The following is a 22928-nucleotide window of genomic DNA, read 5'->3' as shown; positions in this document are numbered from 1 at the left end:
CATTTATGCAGTTACATTTCTGTGCCAAGCCATTAGTGCGATGGCCCATTGTTCCAAACGGTTCCAAATTGGTGTGACGGTGCTTAGGCGTTAGGCCTAAGCCTAGGCCTAACGCCACACTACCTAACATGTTGTGGACTATTGGAGCATTGAAATAACGTACTAAAGGGCATTAAAAAAAGTTCCACCTATGGTGCAGCGACTCCCAGCCTGTGGTTCGGGAGGATATTGGTCAGTTAAATATGGAGTAGTGTGTCTATGGAGTTGACATCTTGCCACACTAATTGAAAGCCCTGCGCCTGTTTATCCGTTCGCCTTTGTCCACCTTCTCCTATCAAACCACACTGTTTGCACTAATCTCTCCATGCACAATACCTACTGCATGCCTGTCCAGACATAACGCATCCATGCAACTGTCGTAATTACTGTACAGTTTGCATTTGCATGCAATGCCATGTTATTACGCAACATTTCACGGTAATTCAAATTACGTCATATTTTAGGCCACACCCCATTCCACTGCACGCACACACGCGCACACACACACACACACACACACACACACACACACACACACACACACACACACAGGGTGCAGCAGTACAGCACGGTACAGCACAGTATGGTTCAGTACGGCACAGTATGGTACAGTACAGTATGGTACAGTTACTCTAATAGACCCCCAGGTGTGGTTATATTCAAATATGTCTTCCCTGTTTTTTGGGGGGTTTCTTCTTGAAAGCCTTTGAGTCAAAAGGCCTAGTCGAAATACATCACTTTAGTGACATCATAACCCTAATCCCTCCCCTAACCCCTCCCCCATTATCATACAACGACAGCTGTGTGTGAGGCTTAAGTTCAGGTGGGTGGTGCTAAGGTGAAAACCAGGCATACTTGGTGAGCTGGTGGGTGTGGCCGCATAAAAACATAATTTTAACACTTCCATAGTATAATCATAGTTAACTGATGATCATGGTTTCGGGGGGGCCGCGAACATTTATGATTTTATTCAAATAATATATATTTTTGAGGATTGTAAAGGATAGGCAAAGAATAAGCATTGTGCTTCAACCTGCTCCTAGTTTCCATCATTGGATTTTGATCTTTTGTGTGAGTTGGTTCGATATATGTACATTTCTGATTTTGTGTGTTTTGATTTGTTGCAAACAAAGACAGAAATAAACCATTCATTCATTCATTTCAAGTGATCCCCTATTCATACAAGATGGTGAACTTTTCATATCAAGGTCTATTATTTATTCGGCATTTGAGCCACGAACCACCCTTTGATGACATTTAGCCTGTCAGACCCAAAACGTTGAATATTTTTGGTTATCGTTGGATAAGATTTTGTCCACAATTACATGCTGTACTGATGTTGGTACCATAGCAGAGGTAACAGGCTCTAATTGTGTAGACTTCTTATAATTTAAGAAATGCCCATGAGGGTCCATTTGAGTTGCCAACCACGGACTCAGATCCATGACAGAGTAGTGCTGCCATGTTGTACATCATCCCTTCTGTTGTTCCCTGTCTCTATACACATACATTGTCTACCTCTCTCTCTCTCTCTCTCTCTGTGTGACATGACAATGTTTTGGCGTTGTGCACAAGTAGGAAAAGGCCCAGAGCAATGGGCCGGGGAAGGGATTCATAATAAAGGATTCTGATTACAGAAACGGAATCAGACTTATTTGTCACATCTACAGATTTTGCAGGCCGGTGAAATTTGTTTTGCGTGCAAGCGGCACCATCATTTACCGTAGTTATAAGTAACTTTATTGCTTAATATATAAGCTGTCACATTTGTACTTGAGCTAAAGTACTTGAGTACTTGCTTTTTAAAATACTAAAGTATTTCATTTATACAAAGGTAGCCAGAGGTAGATTTCTCCCCCCCCAAAAATATGGTTTTCCAGAAACTTTCAAGTGAAAATAGCAGGTCTACAATGTAAGTGCATTTGTCTGCAATACACAAGACGGCAACCCATCTCAGGCAAAAACCTTTGTTGGAGGTGTTGTACATTTTTGTATATAAACGTAGGAAAAGAGAGTAACGGCATGCACATCCCCAACCCAAGGTGTGCACACATGTGCAGACATGTGTGCACATGTGCATTTTTCTGGGTTTTTGGGCCCTGCCACCGGCCCTCAAATTGTTGGCCTCTAGGAATGCAACAATAACAAAGAAATCTGTGTGAAAGCAATAACTTTGTATTCCTGGGTCTTTTGCTTGACTTAAGTGTCACACCTCGATACCTGACTGGAAATAACTTTTTTTATTTGCTGTGATGCTGTCTCCCCCCTTAGGCCTTTCGATCAAGCCATGGCTACTGCACAAAAAACACACAGGGCAGAATGTGAAAAGCAGCATTTCTTGTGGTTTTAAGTTTCAGGCATGAAGTTGCGTCAGAGCTGGCTTTTGTCTGATGGAAGAACAAGTGACCTGCTTTGGTAGTTTTGCAGCATCATGTTCTTGAGGTGTGACATGACACCGGCTTGTATATAATCTCTTTTCTCCTTTCTATCGGGTGAGTTGTGATTATCGGTTGAGCAGCACAAAGGGTCTGCCCTCAGATTCTGTCTCGGGTAGATCAGTAGTTCTCAAAGTGGGCTCTCGGGACCACCAGGGCATTGCAGTGGCCGCCACTTTGACCTATCATCTGGGTCACGGGCTCACGGCACCATCTGACATATCTTTCAAAAGAGTTCAGACTACAGAAATACTGTGAGAGATTCATACGCCTTGTAGGAAGAAAGTTGACAGATCCAGACAGTCAGAGATGTTCTTTAGTCCATTTTATTGCACATAGACAGAGTATAGGCTACAGAAGCAGCAGCTCCCGTAGCCTTTTGACCTAGGAGTGACAAACACAACAAGACTTCAGTTTGGCTTATTACTCTATGGAAGAGAGGTGGAGAACAGAGGGCTCTCTGAGACCCCTCCAGACATTCTGATTAGATCAACTGTTGTTCCTGTCATTTCGGTTTGATCAAGCAGGCCTCTTTGTCCTAAAGATGTGCCTCAGGAAGGAGGAACAGAACACAGTAGGTTTTCTGTCCCTGTGTGACACGAAAGGATAATCAGCACAAACCTTCAAAGAGCCTTGGGGTTCCCTTTAAACAAAAGAGGTTACAGTCACAAGACATCTTGACAGCTGTTTGGTTGAGCGGCTTATAGAGTAACTAGTTTTCAGGAGAACAGCAGCAATCTTAGTTTTGTAGTTAAACACATCGATATAAAAAGACAAGGAGTTTTTTGTTGCTTTTCTATCTTTGCTCATCAAGTCGCCCGAGGGACGGGATACACATCAGGAGTCCGAGATGCAATTTGGTGACAGTGCGAGTGTGTGCCTAAGCGCACGTCACAGTAGCCCAGATGAGGTCTGACAGGCTTCCAGCGTCACTTCCATCCAAGCAAAGCAGAACCCTGAGCAGAGATGTCAGCGTGCGTGACGTGTTTCCTGATGTGATGCACTGCTGCTTGAAATTAATCCATTAAGACCCGCGAGGCTGATTCTACAAAACTGTGCAAAGGACCCCCACGTATATATATTTGGCAGTGTGCCGGCCCAATCTGAAAATGTTTTGTGACAGTGACCCCCCCAGAAGAGAAGATTTGTGATTCACGTATAGCCTATGTCGTGTACGTGTTTTAATAGCCATCTGTTGTCTACGATTGACGTATATATACATTTTATATCGCTTTATGGATCTGAAACAGCACTGCTAGAAAATAACTTTTTGCCCATAGCCGGTTGCTAGGCAACGCCTTGCTGTCCCCCACACGCACAGGAGGACGTGCTCGTGCATGCGTAGACTAATGTTATAATTAGGAGCTTCTATGGCTCTCTACTTGAAGACTACGCCGTTGTCCGCTGGGGTGATCAGTCATCCGTGGTTCGGATCTGATTTCAGACTTTTCATCGCACCGCAATTGAAATATAAACGTTTCTCGAGAAAGATTGAGCTGTCCTTTGGGCTGCCTTTGCTTCCTCAGACATTAAGTCGATGGTAATGGACAGAGCAGTGGTTCACAAACTATTTAGCCCGAGAACCACTTAATACTATGAATGGTTCAATGCCTCGTGTGGTTCTCAATCTTTTTCCATTTCAAGGATCCCCTGTTTGCATTAGGCCACAGACCCCGTGGTGAAGCCACAGCATTGGCACCCAGGCCAAGGTGGGTCTGATTGTTTAATCTCTCAGACCTGCCCCACCAGTCTTCACTGTAAAATCCTCAGTGTTTAATTTAGCGTCAAAGAGTGTTACAAATGGAAGACCAATAAGAGTTGATTTAAACAGCTGGTTGTCCCTAGATCCAACTTTGAGAAAATAGTGATGTAATATTCTTTTTATAATTCAAATTTTTATTTGTTTTTCAAAAGTTCAGTACAAAGCAGCATCAACATTGCAAATAGCCAGTCCAAGAAACATAAAAATTAAAAAGAAGAAAAATAATAACAGCAAGGAAATTAATATGCATCCAGAACTCATCCCATGTCTCTTTCATTTGCTTTCTGCATCTACCCTGCCCAACATATATTCATATGATGTTATAGTGATGTAATATTAATTCATAATAACTAGAAAAAAATTGCTGCAAACAGCGATAAGGCAGGACCAATCAGGAAGGCAATAAGCAATAAGAATACTATGCACAATAAGCCATAGAAACATAGAAGACTAAACTTGAGAACAAGAAGACAAGAACAATAGTGGGGGGCAGGGTTCTTGAAGACTCATACACTGAGTTGGCGGTGCCCAGATTTGGACCCAAGACCTTGTGTTGCAAAGGCAAGAGCTCTAACTACTGAGTTAACTGGACACAATCAGTTCTTCCATTGTTAACATTGGAAAAATGCAAAATCATTCAGTGTTTTTGCAGCAAGTTGCGCAAGGATGACTAATGATAAAGGTGGGTATAAAGATAAATTAATTGACTGCACATAAACCAGAAAATTTACCAGATTCGGACGAGGAGCTCAATGAGTGAGTGAAAACCAATGAAATGAGAGTCGGAAACAGGGATTAAAGGTTAACTGATTTTTTTTTATTAAACTTCACACAGAAAATAAACAGCTTTGAACATTCATGGAAAAACAACAAACAAATGGGGGCCCCTTTAAGTTGGTGACTTGAAAAGTCCCAGTTCAGTTTCTATTCAGTTCTAAAGGGAAATCAGTCTCTTTCTCTATAGTTTGGAGAACCAGATTACCTGCACATTTGTGGGGGGAAGGGGGGTTCAGAGTTCCGGGTCGGCTCGCCAGGTCTGGGTACCATCTGGTACCAGAACCATCCATGGAAGGGAATCCTTTCAGGACACTAAAAACCTGACCTGAAAGGCCAGGTGTCCAAATCAGTCTTTGTTTCAAAATCACTGTACAACATCAAATAAACTATCAATGCATGAGAAAAGAGTTCGATTTGATCAGGATCGACCTCTTTAATCATGATTTCCATTGAGCAATCTGGTTCTAGCATGCATGCATTAATTAATACAAAAGTGTATTTCATAATTCAGTCTTATTCAGAGATGCCCCACCCTCCAAACCTTCAAAACCCACCTCTTCAACATTGCCTTCCCTAGCTAACCCTTTTCACTGTCTTTTGATGTTTTTATAGCTTTTAGTGTATTTTTTTTCTAATAAAGTTGTTTTTATTTGTGTTGTTACCTCTGTAAAGACCCCCCATGTAAAGCGTCTTTGGGTACTCAGAAAAGCGCTATATAAGTTTGAGATATTATTATTATTACTGTACTGTACTGCCTCTCATCATGCACGTGCATGTACTACACCAGTCTGTATACTACACTGTGCTCTGTGCTGGTGTTGCACTAAAAACTACTGGTGTTACTCTAAAAACTCAGGTTTCCATCATGCAACTGTGCACAGTGTGAACCCAAAAGCGCCACTTTGTCACCTGTTGGTACTCTCAACAGACAAAGGGACACACATTGCATGCTGTGCATTGGAGTGGCTGCACCACATAAAAACTCTATAACACTAAAACCAGGGGGTGAGGCCCGGTGAGCAGTTAGCAATATTGAAACGTTGGGTTTTGAGAGCAGTTTTAGATTGTATTACTGGGGGCCAGTTCAGTAATTCCGAACCTGTAGGTGTTCTTTTAGAGCGGTTTTGAAAGAGGGTATACTCTTCTTTATGGCTGTTGGCAGGGCATTCCACATTTTGGTTTTTTATGTGCAATGATTCCCTTTGTATTTAGGGTTTCTTCCTGGAGTCTGAAACCTTGACAGTCAAACATGCCAATGAAAAGACTGATATAGTGACATCACAATATCATCCCTTCCCCTAACCCCTCCCCCTTTATCATACAACAACAGCTGTTGGATCAGTTCTGTTCATGGTGGATCACGTGGATTTAAAAGAAAATACCTTACAGCGCCTTTCTCTCTCTTCCTCAGTTCAAATATGATTATTTTGGGGGGTCTCAGCCTGACATGGTTGAGAACACCATGGTGCTTTACATCATATTGCCTGTCATGCACTTCTAATATAAGTGTCAGTGTCATGTGGAGACATTGGTCTTGCCTTGCATTCAAGGACAACACAGGCCTTTGATCCTTGCAGCTCAAAGTCTTCCAGCCAGGCCCAGAATGCATGACCTTCATTTGACGATTATACACACATCCATGTTTGATCTCCCGGGATCAGTGGTGGAGCAAATATACAGATTATTTCGTTTTTTTTACTTGAGCAAAAGTAGCAATATAAGGCCTGTATCCAAAATAAGGAAGAACAAATTACAGCACTTGCACACTGAGGGCTCCAATGGGACAGATGCTTTTCATTGCACCAAATTATCTGTGTGACGTTTTGAGCACAAGGCCCTTCTTCTTTAGACGGGGGCTTTATTTTTTTATTTTTTACATTAACCCCTTGTATCCAAAATGTCACTTTATTACAAGTACAAAAGTTTGGAATCAAGGTGTTTAATCTTCAGAATCTGTGGAGAAAACAGATCTACAGGCTCACAACGCGTCACATTGTGAGCCTACTGTAGGCCTATATCTATTTTCGAATAGCCAACATAAAATGAAAGGGATATTTCACTTTCAAATAAAGTATATTTCAAATTAAAAAAGTAATCGTGGCCCCCTTCACATTCTTCTAAAGGTTGAGGGGGACTTGTGCTTTCATAACTTTTTCTTTTACATTTATTTATTTATTTATTTATTTTTTTGAAAGTGAAATATCCCTTTGTGTGGTTAATGTATGTTTTGTACAATCTAAATCTGAAAATGAACTAAAGCTGTCATATAATTGCTGTGGAGTAGCCTACAAAGATTTCCTAAAAAGTATTGAAAAAAGTATTGAAAGAAATTTGTTCTGTTCCATCAATGCATGCCCATTCACCTTCTCCCTCCTCCGCCCTATAGCTCACACACCACCTCCTCCCTACTGGCCACTGGCTGGGTGAGCTTGTGAAGGCGTATTAATAAAACACAGAGTCATTAAGGACATAAATCCATCCAAACCAATGTGTCACTGGAGGGGAATATGTCATTTAGTAAATAGGATCAATGACATTGATTTACTACCTGTTATGGGCCACTGGGGCAGGGCAGGTCTCCCTGTCTGCTTTGGTAAATGTAGCCAAGCCCTGAGAAGCCAGTGCATGCAGTGCTCTGGGCAGCATCCATTTGATGTCATTGTATGATCGACGGTGTATGGTGGACAAAGTACATCAAGCCCAGTACGCGGGTGGAAGTACTTGTTAAAAATGTTATATTGTGATTAGTCATTGCTAGAGAGCGCGGGTCTTCAACATGCGGTCCGGCAACAATAGAGCAGTGCCATAGAGTAGCCTAGGACAGAGTTACGCAAACTCCGTTCACTTCATGGGGCCAGTCCAATGGTCTCTTCTACATAGACTTCTATTGAGCATGGGGATAACCGAAGTTTACAGAATGCGTTGGAGTCTATGGGCTCGCGCAAGTCACCCTGGGCAAGACCTACGCTGAAAAGACTATCAGCGGAAGTTGCGGGATTTTAGCGGAAGTATTGCCCAAGGAAATGACGTTGATGCTTTCCACATCGATCAGTTTACATTTTCCGCGAATGAAACAAGTGTTGTGATTGGTCGGGAAAATATCGTATCCAGGGGAAATACAATTGACGGATATTCCGGAGGATACGTCCGCCGATAGCTTCTCTGCCTTAGGTTGTGACCAGGCTTTTCTTTTCTCACATAAGTAAGCCTGGGACCGAGGCTACGAGTGAGTACATCATGAACCACGTGACCGGGCTATTTTCTGCCCCCTCAATATCGCAACTCTTCTATTAGATGGCTCTGCAATAGAGGGGTCTTCGGAAATATTGCAGAGGGGGGGGTATTTGTGAGTGAGCTTATAGATCTCCTATTTTCGGCAAAGACATTTGGTGTACAGGGAAAAAAGAGCAGACCAAGTACTGAGCCAAAGGTCAAGAGTTTACATAAGGGTTTAACACATGAATATAGTGGGGGGGACCTCCCTGCTTCATATGCCTCTCTCTCTCTCTCAGCTAAGGGGTCCTTGGTCCTCGCTATACTATCGCAGTTTGTCACCAATCAGCCCAGTAAAAATAAAAAAGAGCTCAATAATGGAGTGGCGTGTGATTTGCAAACATGCTTATCCCTCATAGTTAAACACACATGCACAGAATAAAGGATAACATAACACAATACAGACACCCCATAAAATGTTTCTGTGGTAAAAACTAACTTAATTGAATTACAATAGAACAATAAACTTGTGTGTGTGTGTGTGTGTGTGTGTGTGTGTGTGTGTGTGTGTGTGTGTGTGTGTGTGTGTGTGTGCGCGCGCCCTGAGTCATGCTGGAACGTCCCTCCCCTTTATGTGACCCTCAAATTAGTACTAGTTACTTGCGCTAGCAGAGCGTGCAAGTAATGTCAGGTAATCAGTCAGGTGCTACGATGCGTATGTCCGGGGCCATCTAACTTATGACGGCACAAGTAATCATTACCATACTTCAAAATACTACTTTTTCTCCTCCAAGAGCAAGGTACGTAGCAAATAGCTAAACCTAATAATTCAATATTGCAAACATTCTTTCACAGAGAGGCTGAGATTTGAAAGTTTGTAGCGATCTACAGTACTTGCACGCTCTGCTTGCGCACTAGTAGGCCATTTACTGCCAGTGCCAAACCTATGTCAACTCAACACTACAACCGACAGCTGTGCGTGAGGTGCGATATGATGGTTTGGAGAATGGGCTACCTGAGAGTAAATGCAACCAAATGGACCCATAAGAGTTTGTATAGTCTCAGAGTGTATTGTTATAAAAGGGTGCTTTGGTTCCATTTGTAGGTTAGGCTACCTGGACAGATCCTGTTGTTGTTTCCACACACACAAATCCAGATAGACACAGATATTTACATTTCATAGTACAATTCTGCAGATATAATAACGCAGCTGGTAATTATGACTGTCATCAATTCTTGTTTCTCAACAAGAAAAGCACATGTTTTATGGTTTCCCCATAGCGGAATAAGGGACAACAGAATTGTTGTGGGGCCACCATCTCATAAAGGATTATTGGATGAGCACAATGGAATTAGCTCCATAACTTTATTGTGCCACACTCAATGATTTAATCCATACTACATGCGTGCAACACCCTCTGCACCACCCATGACAAATGACACAATTCTACAAACACTGCTTCTCAAAGTGGGATCAGAGGACCTTAGGGGTTACCCCAGTGGGTCCCTCAAAATGTGTTAATATAGCATACAAATCTGTTTAATACATTTAAATGTTGTCTGTATGGTACAGTATTTATTTATATACACCCCAATTATACTATTGGGGTGGTTGTATTTTGTGCTCTAATACTAGGACATTTAGATTGTGTCAAAGGTCATGTCTCACCTAGACACAGGATCTGACACAGATTTTGACCTGAAGGTCAAGATTCAATCAGGCAATCAGGCAGCAAGCAGGCTCTTTTAGCTCTGTACCTCAATGGTTAAAACTAATTTTACTTGTACCAGAAACTGCAGGGTTCAAATCTGCTATCAGATCAACTATTTGAAAATAGCCTATCAAGCTCTGCTCTGCAAAAAGAAAATATCTTTATGAAATCGTTTAAAAACAAAGATTTTGAAACATCTTAACACAAATCTTGTATGGGGGTCCCAAGCACAAAATCTTCTCAGATGGTGATCCGCGACTAGATGCCTTGACATGAAAAGGTGTGAATACCGCCGCCATAAGGCTGCGTGTACATGTCTGTCGCATCACTGAATAATGCAAGACTCTAGTCCATTTCGGTATAATCGCTGTGTTATACCGAATAAACATTTTAGTCAAGTCCGTGCAAAAGATCTATGTTTTGATGTCTGCCGAGTGCGCCAGCGCTGGCTGCTGTGCTTTATTAGCTGGTGAACTGAGGAGTGTCACTTTCTGCTCCAGCTGCTTCTCTAGAAGAAGTACTCGCACATTTTACTGAATTAATTTGAATCCTGAAAAGTATGTGTTTTCCACCCGACACCGGCCAACAGAGACCATTAACTTGATTCTATAAACTTGTCTCTTTGTGTTCGCAATGAGCTTTCTTTATCATCAAACTGCATACTTTGGCACCACTCTATTTGTGTTAAACATGACATATTAGTGTTGAGTGTTTTTATTCTCCAGAGGTTTTCTTTCTTTTTTTTCCTTTTTTTTTTTCTTTTTTTTTTTTAGCTCTTTAAGTTGTTGGCATTCATGATCAATTTGTAAGTACAACATTAACAGCACTTAGATCAGAAGAGCCAACGGATGGAGTTGTTTTGAGTCATTAATCATTGCTGGTAGAAGTGTTCCACACAAGTGCAGAGTGACACACAACCCTGTTTATACCGTTGGTGCTGAGTGACCATTTGCCTCAGAAGGGCAAAGTGACAGACATGATTGTGGCCTGTGGGCAGCTGTAGACAAGCTTTGGTATAAATAGAATATTGAAAATCCTCCTTTCAACTGCTTTACACCGTGATTATATTTTCAATCCCATAGTTGGAGTGGTGGGGTGTTGCTAAATGTTGCCGTGGGACTCAACCATTATATATAGACTGTATACGTTGGGGACGGGTACATATACCGACTCTCTGGAATGCCTTGCCCCATGAGATCAGGCTTGCCGAGTCTGTACCGCGTTTTTTTTCAAAGCTGCACTCAACCCCCTACCTATGTGATTTGTGATTGTTTTATTGATTTCTTCTGTTGTTGACAATGTATTTTATTCTATTGTGTGCCTCCTTGCTATGTCTCTTTATATATGTCTCTCTGTCAAAGCACTTTGTGACTGGTTCTTAAAAGGTGCTATACAAATAAAGCTTTATTATTATTATATATACAGACCTATAGGCTGGGATATTACGCCCGCTAGCGTTGGGGCACGTATACGGACATGGTAAAGAAATAATTAAGGTGCTGTTTCAAGTAAGACTCCCTGAGGGCGAGAAGTGACCGTGCACGCATCCGCCTGGGTGACGGAAGACTGCTGGGCGAGCGCTGGCGCTTTGGCATGGGGGATCAGATCAACATATGGAATGAATTCTGTACTGGCCATATATGGAGCATGTCTTGAGTGTACAGGGTTTGATGAGGTCAGATCAACATATGGATTGTCAGAACAGGTCAGTTCCATATATGGAGATGGCAGCGGGGGCAGTGTCTTCAGTGTACAGGGTTTGATGAGGTCTGGCCATATATGGAGCGTGTCTTGAGTGTACAGGGTTTAATGAGGTCAGATCAACATATGGAATGTCAAAACAGGTCAACTCCATATATGGAAATCTATGGGTGGCAGCGGGGCACGCCGGGGCAGTGTCATGACTCATGAGTGTACAGGGTTTAATGAGGTCAGATCAACATATGGAATGTCAGAACAGGTCCACTCCATATATGGAGATCTAAGGGTTTGAGGTCAGATGTAGAGTTGCTGGCCCCAGGTCATATATGCAGATCTAGGTGATGATCCAGTCTTCTCTATGTATGGCTATCCAGGGTTTGATGAGGTCATTGTTGTGATCTTCATGTATGGAGATGGCCATATATGGTGGCGTGACGTGTCACGGGCGTGATGTCACGAGGCGGGACCATCATAGTAAACTGCGACCTACGGTCTAGTCCTGGTCTTTTGGAGAAAAAAAATATATGTTGGCGGTATTGGCGTTGTAATAGCTGATTTTACACTTGGTTGCATGCTGAATATTTTATAGTTTTTATTCCTTAACCAAATTGTCAATATATTTAGGTTTGGTCATCATACCTTAGTTTTTATTTAGTTTTCGTCAGTGGATAAAAAGTAGTTTTATAGTCGACGAAATCAACACTACAGTGTTCACTTCATACCCTGTTTCAACAGTGTGATGGTGCAGTAGCCGGGTAGAAACTGTTGACATGTTGGCCGTGTCTGTGTCGTCAACGGAAATGTCTTATAATCCCAGAAGGTCAGAAGGTCTTTATGTCCAGGTTCAGTATCGGGACAGCCATCCTCTTGGGTCTGACCTCTGACCTTTCAGTATCTTTTCCCATCACGTCCTCTGTGTGGACACTGGACACTGTTCCCGTTTCCACTCTGCCTGTCACACTGCTCCTCTTTGTGTCGGATTAATGCAATACGCAATGATAAACATCATTGAGAGGAAGTACAATATACATTGTGCAAATTAATAAATAAAAACAACACAATTTGTACAGCGTTGAGTCCTTTCTCTCTGCCAGTGCCTGGGCTGTCTAGCATGGTGGTCTGTCACAGTAGGGGTTCTTCTCAACACGTAGGGAGCATGGGAACAATTTGTCAAGCATCACTTTTTAACACATAGGAAAACGTAAACGAACCGTAATCCTAATGCCTTGAAGATGTACAGTAGGCTTGATTCTAATCTGTTCCGAGATTAAGAGTGCCAAGGATTTTCTTCCTTTTTGAACCGTAATCTCCCTGGCTGTATAACGATTCTGTCTGAAAACAATTAAAGGGAAGAACTCTGACACAAACAATCACTATCCTCCGTCAGCACAACGCAGCGCAGCTTGAATTGATCTAAACGTTGTTGGTAGCAGTGACCCTCTGGCCTGCCCAGACAAGTAGGAACACCCATTGTATGCATGGGACACACACAGGCTCCATGTAAACTGAATGCACAAATCCATTAGGGGGACATTATGACTGTAGCTTCTCTCTCTGTTGTGGTGGCAGCAGGCCCACGGCCAGGATCATGGTGCTGTAAAATGCACTGGCGTGCGAGAGCCGTTCGACTCGGCATTCCTCTGTGCACAGAAACGACTACCTTGAACTCCGTCCAGCGGGGAAACATATGATGCCATGCCAGTCCTAGTCAATTCCATATAATGCTTCATTTCGTGGTCCGTTTTGTGTTGGAGACGGTGTTAATAATCACTCTGTTTCTCTTTGGAGGCCTTTAGCTGCTCACATTAAATAACCTTAGTTTAGACTGAGGAAAAGACAAATTAATCCATGTAGCTGTGTTTACATATGCATTTATTTGTTTAACTTAGAGCTTTGTTTAAAGTAGATCTGCTATTTTCTCTATGTTTGAAATGGGGCTTAAGTGATTAATTCACATTGTAGTTTTTCCCTTCCTAGAAATGGCCGTCAAAAGTACATTTGTCTCTCTCAAGTAACGTACAGTACTCACGTAAACATACTTCAATAATGTCCACCACTGAGGGAGGAATTAATTGGCAATGAGAGGATATTGACCAGCTTGCAGCTGGTAATAAAATAATGTCCACCACTGCAAACGGTGGCCAATAGAAATCTGCACTGCTATTCGCTAGTGGCTAGCTGGCAGACCTCCAGGACGAGTGCATCATCAGAAGGGAACTATAGTGGAAACATTCCACCGGCCTCCATGGGCTCATGCAGTCACTTACTAACTCTTCAGCATCGCCCTGGCATGTGAGCCAATAATGCCAACACATAATTACTGCAGGCATGGCATCTGAGCCAATAATGCCAGCTTTCTACCCCAGGCATGTGGTAGAATGCTGGCAGATCTACATGTTAAGCTTGTATATCTGCTATTTATGGCACGTGACGTCACACCGTCGTGTCAATTAGGCATTAGCGTGCAACATTGTACAAGTAGTAACTTATAAGCAGTGTTACACATGCAGGCTCAGCCAGCTGCCCAGAGTGTGATGACAGCTTCATTGCGTGTCTAACGGCCAAGCTCGACTAACACCTGTGTAGCCGTGGAGGAGCTCACTCAGCACAGCAATTTGAACTGGGGACCCCCCACCCTGACTAGCACTCACAATTGTAGGAGTTGAGACATTACATTTTGTTTAACTCAGTTCCACAGATACATTTTGTGAAAATAGCCAAACTACAAGCTTGCAGCTATTTTCACAATTTCACAATTACCTATTTCTTCTGTAATATTTGGCAATTTGGCCAATGTTTGAACATTGCTTTTATAGTAATGTTTGTTGTTTCGTTTGGAGTAGTAATTGTCTTATTATTAGTTACCCCCCCCCTTTATAGGTCGAATAGCTACCTTTTCTGTTTAGAAAATGTATGTTAAGCTAATCATCTGGGTGCTAATCATTTGGTCATCTAATAGCGTCTATGTACTGTTCTTGTTTGTTGTTGTCCTAATACAGCATGTTTGTTATTGATACGAGATGCTGCGATCCAGAGACGAAATACGTTTTTATAATCATCATGGGGTTTATCAAGATCAAGATCATGATTAGTATTTGAATGCCTGATCTGCATGTGTACAAGAGGACAACCCCCCCCCCCCCAAAGTGAGGACAAAAGATGTGTTAAGGTGCGTTCAGACTTGGATGGTTAGAGCGGCGCGATTACATACAAAGTCAATGCAAAGACGAGAATTGATCGAACGGGCGCGGTGCGACCTGGCGCGGTACAAACGCGACGAACCGACTATAGACGAATATACTGTACATATTCAGGTCTAATTCCTCATGGGGGCTCGAGCCCCGCAGCCCCCACGGAGTCTACGTCACTGCTGCGATCTGTTAGATGCCCAAAGCAAGGTCATCAAGTTTATTCCTTCTGTTGTTTCTACGTCTCATATCTTCTGATCATGTCATGTGGCCTATTATGCATTTCCTGTCTGTAATTAATTTTGTGAACCTGCGACCGCGTGATACTGTCTGTGTCATCTGTGCAACCCAGTACTGAGTAGGCCTACTGTTCGGGTCTCTGAAATTCACAACATTATGGGCCCCCGAAAAGTAATCTGGGGCCCTGCAGATTAATTTGCATGCATGTGCACGCATGCACGCACACACGCACGCACGCACGCACGCACGCACGCACGCACGCACGCACGCACTGAAGGCAGAGAGAAAGTTTTCATTGTCTTGCTCAAGGGCACTTGAGCCGAGGCCAGGGTTAGAACTAGGAAGTAGGAACCTTGCAGTTGTCAGACAGCTGCTCGCCCTACAGATACACTGGGCCCATTCACAATCAATGGGAAATCACTTAGCCTAATGAATGCACTGTTTCACCAAGTGGCCAAGGGCGTGTGATGTTCCAGACCACTGATGGCCCATGGGTATCAAGCAGTGGTGCTAGATCTGTATGCAGATCCTTTCTTTTCTTTTTACTTGAGTAAAAGTAGCAATACTTTGTATTACTGCAAATTACCTTCTACCACTTGAGATGTAGTGGAGTAGTTATATTAAGTACACTATAACATAGTACAAGTATAGTAGTTATATCAAGCAAAAGTACAGTAGGCCTACTGATAAATAAACTATATATCAAGCTGAGGACAGGAAGACCCCTGACGTGGGACTGTGCGTCCCGCCTGGGTGTGCATTGGACACTGGACAGGGGAGGGAATTCCCAGCATGCCTTGGGGTTTCACAAATGTTTGTGTTATTGTTTTATTGCTATTTAATTGAGCAGTTTATTGCCATGGGAATGTGGGGGTGTTGGTTATGCATGTGCTGCATTAATGTTATGTCTATAACCATGAGGGATAAGGATGGTTGCAAACCCCCTACCCTCTCCCTCCAAGCTCCATCTTTTCTTCTTGAGTGAGTTGTTTTGTGACATGACATGACAAGTGGTATGAGAATGCTCTGAAAGAAAATCGTTGTCATGACTTCTTCCAAAGTCAGAAATCCACCAGTCATTTAAGCTATAATAAATTTGAGATATTAGCCTGGTCGAGGGATTTCTAACTTGTATGAAGATGAAAAAGCTTTGCAGCATCCTATTTTCTTTTTACAACATAAGAACAGAGAAATAGCGAGAATAACTCCTTACACATGGCACAAACACAAGTAATTTATTAATAGGTAACTAACAGTATAACGCATATATATAAATAAATAATAATAATATATATATATAATAATATATATATAATAATATATATATATATATATATATATAAAGGTTCGGGCAAGTGGAGTTTGATTTCAGGTTGCCCGACGGGTAAGCGTGTTTGAATGAGGAAGCAACAGTCTTCATTAAATATCATTGGTTATTCATGAAGAACAAATAATGCTACCTTTTTACAAGTAGCTCATTCAGATTTCCAAAGTGATTGTCGTCACTCTATATATAGGCCTACTGTATATATATATATGGGGGTGGGCATGTAGATTATATTCTACTTAGGAAGCATAGAGATCTTACGGAAAGACATGCAACAAAAAATAATTCCACCTACTTCAATCTGTTATCAGATTCAATCAAATCAGGTCAGAGGCCAATGACTCGTTCCCACAAATCATCTTGTGAATGTGAATGCCTTAACCTTACAACGTGTGCTCTTCTCTGACACCTAATTCTACTTGGATTTGTTATTGTTTTTAATTATTTTTATTGTAAAGCATTGGTTCTCAGAGGGGTCCTTTCACAGGTGGTCCTCAGCTAAACTTATGGGGTCCTTGAAACAAATTATTTGTTTTAAAAAGTGCACATTATACCCCCAAATTTATATGACTGGCCAGTGGCCATGGACCTCATATCAGAATAGATTTAGTGCCAGACCCCACAACAGACAATATGTGAGGGGGAAAAAAGTTATTAGGAATTTTCAAAAATAGCATATCTACAATCTCACAACGCATCACATTGGAACATTTTTTAATAGCCAAAGTATAAACCACTGTACAAGTGGTAAAAGGACCACACTTTTCAACATATTTAATTGTGAGAACCACTGCATTACACTCCTAAACAGTAGGTGGCGGGCGAGTGCTAGATGTGACTGTCAGTGTTGCCATGTCCGCGACTGGGATTATTTTGCTTATATAGTTGCTTGTAAATAAATACGGTAAAATAGTTACTATGTTGCGGTTTTTTGGGCTTCTTTCAAGTAGTTGCTTATTTGGGCTTGTTTCTAAAGTGTAGTTGCTTATTTGGGCTTGTTTCTAAAGTACTGTAGTTGCTTATTTGGGCTTGTTTCTAAAGTACTGTAGTTGCTTATTTGGGCTTGCTTAATTCTCAAATGTATGCTATATTTCCATGATTATTTGTCCAAGGACCCTACATCTAAAAATATATTTTGTGCCAGGGACCCCCACGCGACGCGTTATGAGCTTGTAGATCGGCTATTTTCAAATATCTGATGTGGTTTCTTTGGGGCTTGTTTTCATAGGCTTGGCTGCTTATTTCTCTCACACAATCTGGCAACACTGATACAGTCAGTGTCACATGACCACACGGGGAAGTTAGTACTAGCATTTTAAGCCACAAACAATACACAGTTGGAAGTCTGAATGAAATAATCTCATTTTATTACACTTCAATCCATCCTCTTATCGTTCAACCACAACAGCGATGGACGGAACGGCCAGATCTTCATTAAACACCGCGCCGGGACCAGCGCCTGATTTCAGGGGGTGAGATAAATGAAACAATACAATAACAGCAGCTTCATCATAGTGAGCTAGCTTAGCATTATTAGCTCGCGTCATCAGGCATTTCAACTCACTGCGCAGCTAAATTCACGTCAAGGCCAGGCCCAAAACTACTTGTTTTCCTTGTTCAGTAGGGTTTAAAAGTGTATTAACTGCACGAGGTTGTTGTGTCAACGAGACTAACTTTACCGTCTCAACAATGAATCATTGATTATGAAAGTCATGTCTGCAGCACTGCGAAACATATATCGGTGGACGAGGACCCCAATTCAGTGTGCAAACTCTTGACTGTGACTCCTGCAGTCTGGGGTAAATGTGACATTGTATTCCCCCTCAAATAGGAGAACCTAAATAAAACTATGCTTTGGAAAATGGTCTGATGATTTGAACATGCAGGAAACATCATTATCGGTTCTAAATTTACCCATTATGCCACTGACTGGCTAGCCACACGTTTTGTAGTATTTTCTAATTGTTGAATGGTTGAGTATATTATACAATATAAAAATCACACCTGTGTGAAGTGAGGGTCATACATCTCATTCCAGCCAATCACAATTGTGTCCTCACTTTGTCTTCAATGTTTGTTTACACACAAAAAAGGCCATTTAATGTTTGTGTTGGGACAAACACTAAAAACTGGCTATTCATTATCAATGGCATTCAATGTTTGTGTTAGCACAGTGTTTGTGTTTACACACCCCCTCAAAGCTGGACATGGGCCTCTCAATAACTGACTGGGGTTCAGAGGCACTTGCCCCTCGAGCAAGTACAGGTCAAGTACTACTTACCCAAGGTCATGCCCACTTGCCCGAAAAGTAAATCAAATGAATGTTAAAACCAGTCTAACTGCAGAGTGGCGACAATCACTTTGGAAATCTGAATGAGCTACTTGTAAAAAGGTAGCATTATTTGTTCTTCATGAATAACCAATGATATTTAATGAAGACTGTTACTTCCTCATTCAAACATGCTTGCCCGTCGGGCAACCTGAAATCAAACTCCATTTGTCCGAACCTTTTATTCACTGTCCACGGGCAGTCGGGTTGTTCAAAAAATTATATATACATTACTTTAACGTATTTCAGACCATTTTCCAAGCTATACATTTATTCTTGTTACATTTTGGAGGAAAAAATAACATTGAAATAACATTGAAGTGCCCAAACCTCGTTCCCCTTTGAGAACCCCTGGTCTAATATGATTAATTATGATTAGATGTTGTCAGGTTTTTTATTTTGTTGTCTACAGTCTACCGCATTGATCATTCATGTAGTTAAACCACATTGCAGATTTATATTTCATGGGATGCAGAAATCAATGTTGGAGTGGTGTTTTTATTTCAGACACCATCAAAATAAATGTTTTGTTGTCGTCATTTTTTATATCGTTCATATTACTAACCGGAAATTATTTTGTACAAAACAATAGCCTACTGTATATATTATATATATATTTTTTTACATATACTCAACTCTAAAGCGCTGAAGATGATAAATTTATCACAGCCAGTCTTCTGTATACAAATCAAAATAATTAATTGAATATCGAATTGTATTTCTCTACAGAAACGAGAGCTCCTTGGTGTCTGCTTTGAAGACATTGCTGTTCTTCACCGTCCTGATGATCACGTTACCCATAGGGTTGTACTTCGCGTCAAAGGCCTACGTCTTTGAGGGTAAGTCTTTTTAAGTGGATTTTGCGTTCCTTCCTTTTGTAAGAAAAAAGTAACCGTAGAATATAGGGACTCAAAACCTTTTGTGCAGGGAAACTGTTCTATGCAGTCTGTCCTAACAATGGTTCTTAATGTTAACATTTTCCATAGAATTACTGCATTATGTTCTAATTTAGTGTGGAAAATAAATGGCATCATGTTAGGGCTGGACGATAAAAATACTGATCAATGTGAAGGTTGTAGATCGGCTATTTTCAAAATCTTTGTAGCCACCATTGTACTACAACCAAGTATAATACAGGGTTATGTGGTTATAGTGAGAATTTCTACGTTTTGATTTGTAAAAACTAAAAATATAGGGAATAAAAAAATATGTTAAAAAAAAAAAAGCTTCTTGCCCTAGTGGATTAGTAGCTGCATACATGAGCAAGATTAAGTCGGCTATTTTATTGGCTCTAAAAACTGATGTGGTGAAGAAAGACCCTGTTGCGGAAAGCACAAACGAGCTGGCCACTGGCCAGATGTGTGGAGAAACGGGATGACTGGAGTAGGGCTGGAGGCAATGACCACATCACTGACATACCGCGGTTATGTATGCATACCACAGGGTCGCAAACCCAGTGTACAATCTAGTCGCATTTAAAAAAAGACATTTCTCCACATAATTTTTCGGGGGTTGCTGTTGAAAGTTATGAGTGCGTATTGCGTGATATGAAATGTAAAATTTACCATGTAAGAATGATCATAGTTTAGTGTTATGATTATGACATGTCTATTCTAGTCTGCTTGTGTGCCAGCAGGCGACGTGGCAAGTGTAACAGGTTGAGTCAGTCTTAAAGAGCAAGCTCACTTTCAATCTTGTAGATCTATTTTCCGGCAACTGACGGCACTGTCTCAAAAAAAATACGAACAGGGGGACGGCTTCCCTTAATCATTTATTTCATTGGATCTCAACCTTTTATGGCTGGCAATCCTGACTTGACCAAGTCATGCGACCCCCGTCCGCCGAACCGTCGCTAAACAGGGGATTTTGCCCCAGGCCTAGACTGGAGACGTCGATGGAGGGCTCGTTTGAGGACGTCGTAGTAGAGAGAGAAAGAGCCTAGACCAACCTCTCCGTCGGTGGATATTCCCCATTGAAACCCCTTCTTTTCTTCTCAGGCTCCATGAAGATGTCAAGCCAAGACAGTTACTTCTACGCCGCCATCGTAGCGGTGCTGGCGGTCCATGTGGTTTTGGCTATGTTTGTTTACGTGGCGTGGAATGAAGGCAACCCGAAAGCTGGCAAGGGCAAATATGACTAAGGCCTGTCCTCGCCTCAACTCGACCGCCAGAATAAAGAGAAAGGGCATGGGGCGACGGAACCACAGCCCTCGCCGCAGGCTGTCCAAGCCCCAACCAATTGCACCATTTAGCAACCAGACGGCTAAGCGGGTCTGGTTTGGAGCTGTGGTGTTTAAATCTGAGGTTAATGCCTGTCTGTCATTAGTGTTTTTTTCTCTGTGATGGGAGGTCTGTCTGGGATTCCTCCAGCCCTCAGCTTTCCCCAGAATTGCTCTTGTATACATTGTCGCTGTTGTCAGGGTGGAAACCGTGTATGTCCAAAACTGTTCAAGAAATGTGTGGGTGTGGTACCTGTGTTCCAATGGAGCCAATGTAGTTATTATTTAGTCACAAGCTCTGGTTAATACTTTTAATTAGTTCAATATCCATAAAGCCCACAGACAGACTTAACCACTTTCACTTTAAAACAGACTTTTGTGTGATACACTTTATTACACTAGTATGACGAAATGGGACATAAATTTAATTTACCGAAGGCAAACAAAAGTTGAAATTTGGAGTTACTAGGTTTCTGCCCGACAGTCGGCAAAGCAACAATCTATGCTGTAAAGTGCTATCACCACGGTACAAGGGTCATTACTGTATGTAGCAAATCATATTAGTCTCTTGTGTGCGCGTGCTGTACATGTACTGTGCATGCATGTGAATGTGCTGTCTACATTTCAAACATTTGTGTGTGTATACCATAGCATAGTTGTTAGTTGATAACTATTTAAATTATTTTTGTCAAACGATTTACTGTTTTGTATTGACAAAGTTGGCTAATGTGACATGTTTGGTATGAAAGCAAATGATCAAATATGAACCAAATAAACTATAACCTGATCAGTTTTACACATTGAACAGAAACACTGTCTGCTACTGTCATCTATTTGAGATACAAATTAAAACATTACAGTACAACAAATGATTAGTGTTGTTAATTATAGTGTCACTGGGAGCATGCAGGTGTACTGATGAATGCCTGAAGACAACAGCATATTTTAGGCCTATGGGGGGGGGGCAGAACTCTGACATTAATGAACTCTTATATTTCCAAAAGCCACATTATATTTGCGATATAGTTGCTGTAGACAGTTTTAATTATGCATCCTTTGAAAAAGAAAACAAAGATACATTTTCAATGTTTTACTGTGTGACGTATGTCTAAGGACTATTTCTACTTGAAGGTCTTAAGTGGTGTGGTTCCGTGTGTTTCCCATGCTGTATCACGCTACGGGCTTGGCTGGCTGGCTGTTGTATAGGCTTCTTCACCCAAAACTAAATCTGAACACATGTTTTTATTTACTCTCCCCCGCTCAGAACATCAAAACAAAGCTCTGTGTGCGTGAGAGAATGAGGATCCTGCTGCTCCGTGCCTCGCTCCTAGATGCACACAAATAGATAATGGAAAAGAAACACTCACACTTTCTGCAGCTCACACTATAAACAGCCAAATGAGCAATGAGTCTCTCTCATGAAACACTAGACCAGAGAAGGCCAGCGGGAACATACAGATATTTAAAAATGACATTGAATGTGCAAAGCATGTTTACGTTTTCATTGACAAATGTATTTACGTGACCGTATATTTGTACATAACATAACCATCAAAAGGAGAAAACATCTAGTTATTTTCATTGTGGTCATTGTCCTGGCTTTACCTTTGAATGTTTATTATGTACTGTATGTATATATGGCATACAATCTTGTTTTTTTCCTGCATCTTTTTTTATTTTCATGTGCTCCAGTTCCTTTCCCTGAGTTGGTCTCTAACTTGTCAATGTAATCGATAGGGATAATTATGATTGTCTATTACACAAGCTCAGAATGCGTCATTTTGACATGTGAGCTTGCCATTTTGTTTACTGACATCAATACATACGGTTAGCAGCTTGCATCTTCTGAAACTGCAACCAAAGACAGAAGAAGCTAGAAGAGCCTTCTAGTTGCATTTTCGAATATTACACAACTTTGTCATAATTAAACTGAGACAAAGTAGATGCCAGCGTGATACTCTGCCTTTAAAATTGATTTACAAAATCC

General features: G+C 41.5%; 1 protein-coding gene across 1 annotated transcript; it reads left to right on the top strand.

Moving 5' to 3' along the window:
- The first annotated feature begins 17672 nt into the window (after nucleotides 1-17672).
- Nucleotides 17673-21882, top strand: vma21 (vacuolar ATPase assembly factor VMA21). The gene is made up of 3 exons (XM_080774747.1): nucleotides 17673-17866; nucleotides 19453-19562; nucleotides 20721-21882. Exons 1-3 carry the CDS (start codon nucleotides 17805-17807, stop codon nucleotides 20861-20863), a joined length of 315 nt encoding a protein of 104 aa, XP_080630873.1. The 5' UTR covers nucleotides 17673-17804; the 3' UTR covers nucleotides 20864-21882.
- Nucleotides 21883-22928: the final 1046 nt, after the last annotated feature.

The sequence above is a fragment of the Protomyctophum bolini genome (assembly GCF_963924005.1).
Source record: "Protomyctophum bolini genome assembly, chromosome: 10".
Classification (NCBI taxonomy): domain Eukaryota; kingdom Metazoa; phylum Chordata; class Actinopteri; order Myctophiformes; family Myctophidae; genus Protomyctophum; species Protomyctophum bolini.
The sequence above is the reverse complement of the archived record's forward strand: the minus strand, read 5'-3'. Positions and strand labels throughout refer to the sequence as shown.

Excerpts from the sequence above, each read along its gene's own strand:
- vma21 (XM_080774747.1), top strand. The coding sequence starts at position 17,805 with ATGGACGGAACGGCCAGATCTTCATTAAACACCGCGCCGGGACCAGCG. Across the intron at positions 17,867-19,452 it reads CCAGCGCCTGATTTCAGGGG|AAACGAGAGCTCCTTGGTGT; the intron begins GTGAGATAAATG and ends ATTTCTCTACAG. Across the intron at positions 19,563-20,720 it reads AAAGGCCTACGTCTTTGAGG|GCTCCATGAAGATGTCAAGC; the intron begins GTAAGTCTTTTT and ends TTTTCTTCTCAG.